At 37.7% G+C, this 1502-nt stretch overlaps 1 protein-coding gene across 1 annotated transcript in view; it reads left to right on the top strand.

The window, feature by feature from the left end:
- Window positions 1-1248, top strand: part of LOC100640182 (sulfotransferase 1C2A-like) — a 3173-nt gene extending 1925 nt beyond the window's left edge. Inside the window, exons 2-3 of the mRNA XM_003391377.2 lie at window positions 502-763; window positions 876-1248. Coding sequence (XP_003391425.1) covers window positions 502-763; window positions 876-1210 — 597 coding nt within the window. The 3' untranslated portion in view covers window positions 1211-1248. The remainder of the gene's footprint in view (window positions 1-501; window positions 764-875) is intronic.
- The last annotated feature ends 254 nt before the right edge of the window (window positions 1249-1502 follow it).

Here is a 1502-nt window from a genome sequence, read left to right as displayed (position 1 = left end):
TCTACTCACTCCTGGTACTGTATGCTATATAATAGAACAGGCGGTACCTTTGATGTGCCCATGTAGTATAATTTAGTATACTTTTAAACATAAAACAAGGAAATGTGTAAACCTTTTTTTATGTCCTAAAACAAAAGCGTTTAGAGCCTTTCACTCTCATTTCCATTTACTTGAGGTACACAGGAAGTTACAGTGATTGATAGATTGTTGCCTGTATAACTTGACAAACATTAATGGAGCATTAAATGAGGAGTCTGCTCCCTTTACTATATTTGTTTGGTCAGGAACCCTGCAATCAGGCAAATTGCATTAATCTCGGCTGATGCTATTATTTACCAGCAGGTTTTCTGTTATTAATGTGTGGGTATGGACTAATTATGTTGGCTCACCCAATTAAGTATGGTTTTTGTGTATTTGAACTATACAGCCAATCAGCCTCGAACTATTGTTAATTTAGGGAACCTATGCATACTAATTTTTGTTTTTATTTGTTTCTTTTAGTCAGTTCCTTCTCCTCGTCTCTTTAAAACTCACCTACCCTACCATATGATACCAGGAGGAGACCCAGCTAGTTCAGTCGCTAAGTTTATATATGTGGCTAGGAACCCAAAAGACGTTGCTGTATCACTATACCATCACTCTCGTCTGTTGACTCATTGCGAATTTGATGGAGATTGGGATTGTTTTTTTGAACTTTTCATGGAAGGAAAATGTGAGATGGGTAGCTGGTTTGATCATGTTTCTGACTGGTGGAAACACAGAGGTATTATAACAATTAAAATAGGCATACACTAGATGCACACACACGCGCACATGCACACACACATTGATTTTAAAATTAACTGCAAATTTGTAATTAATTAAATTTATTACAGATGCTAAAAACATTCTGTTCCTAAAGTACGAGGACATGAAGAGGGATCTCCCAGCAGCAGTGATGAGTATATCAAAGTTCATGGGATATGATCTTGATCAAGCTACAATAGAGAACATTGCTGAGCAGAGCTCATTCGAAAGCATGAAGGCAAATCCTCTGGCTAACCCTCAACATTTCGAGCCTCTTAAGAATAATTTCAAAGATACTGGTGGGAATTTTATACGTAAAGGAATTGTGGGTGATTGGAAGAATCATTTCAATGAGGAACAGTTGGCAAGATTTAATGCTGAGTATGCTAAAAGGATGGCTGGAACTGGTTTAGAATATGATTGATTTTAAACTATTTGCTATAAATTAATTTTTTGACTCAACATGTCCATGTCTATGTCTATGACGTGAGCTGATCTGAGAATCAGAGTGTGGTTTTGGGTGTGGCTCAGAATGAGTAAGGCTATGGCTAGTCTTGCAGGGCCAGACTCAATTTTTAGAATTAGGATCTGGCTAGCGACACTAGGCTATGGCCTGACAGCGTGGACAGACTCCACCCCTTTTTGTCATTTGGGTAGGTGGGATTTGAGTCTGATTTTATATTTAACTTCAATTTATGTCTGTCTGGTGGAATTTT

The sequence above is a fragment of the Amphimedon queenslandica genome, unplaced genomic scaffold (assembly GCF_000090795.2).
Source record: "Amphimedon queenslandica unplaced genomic scaffold, v1.1 AMPQUscaffold_9498, whole genome shotgun sequence".
In the NCBI taxonomy this organism is placed as follows: domain Eukaryota; kingdom Metazoa; phylum Porifera; class Demospongiae; order Haplosclerida; family Niphatidae; genus Amphimedon; species Amphimedon queenslandica.
Note: the sequence above shows the minus strand (reverse complement) of the source record. Positions and strands in the feature narration are given on the sequence as shown.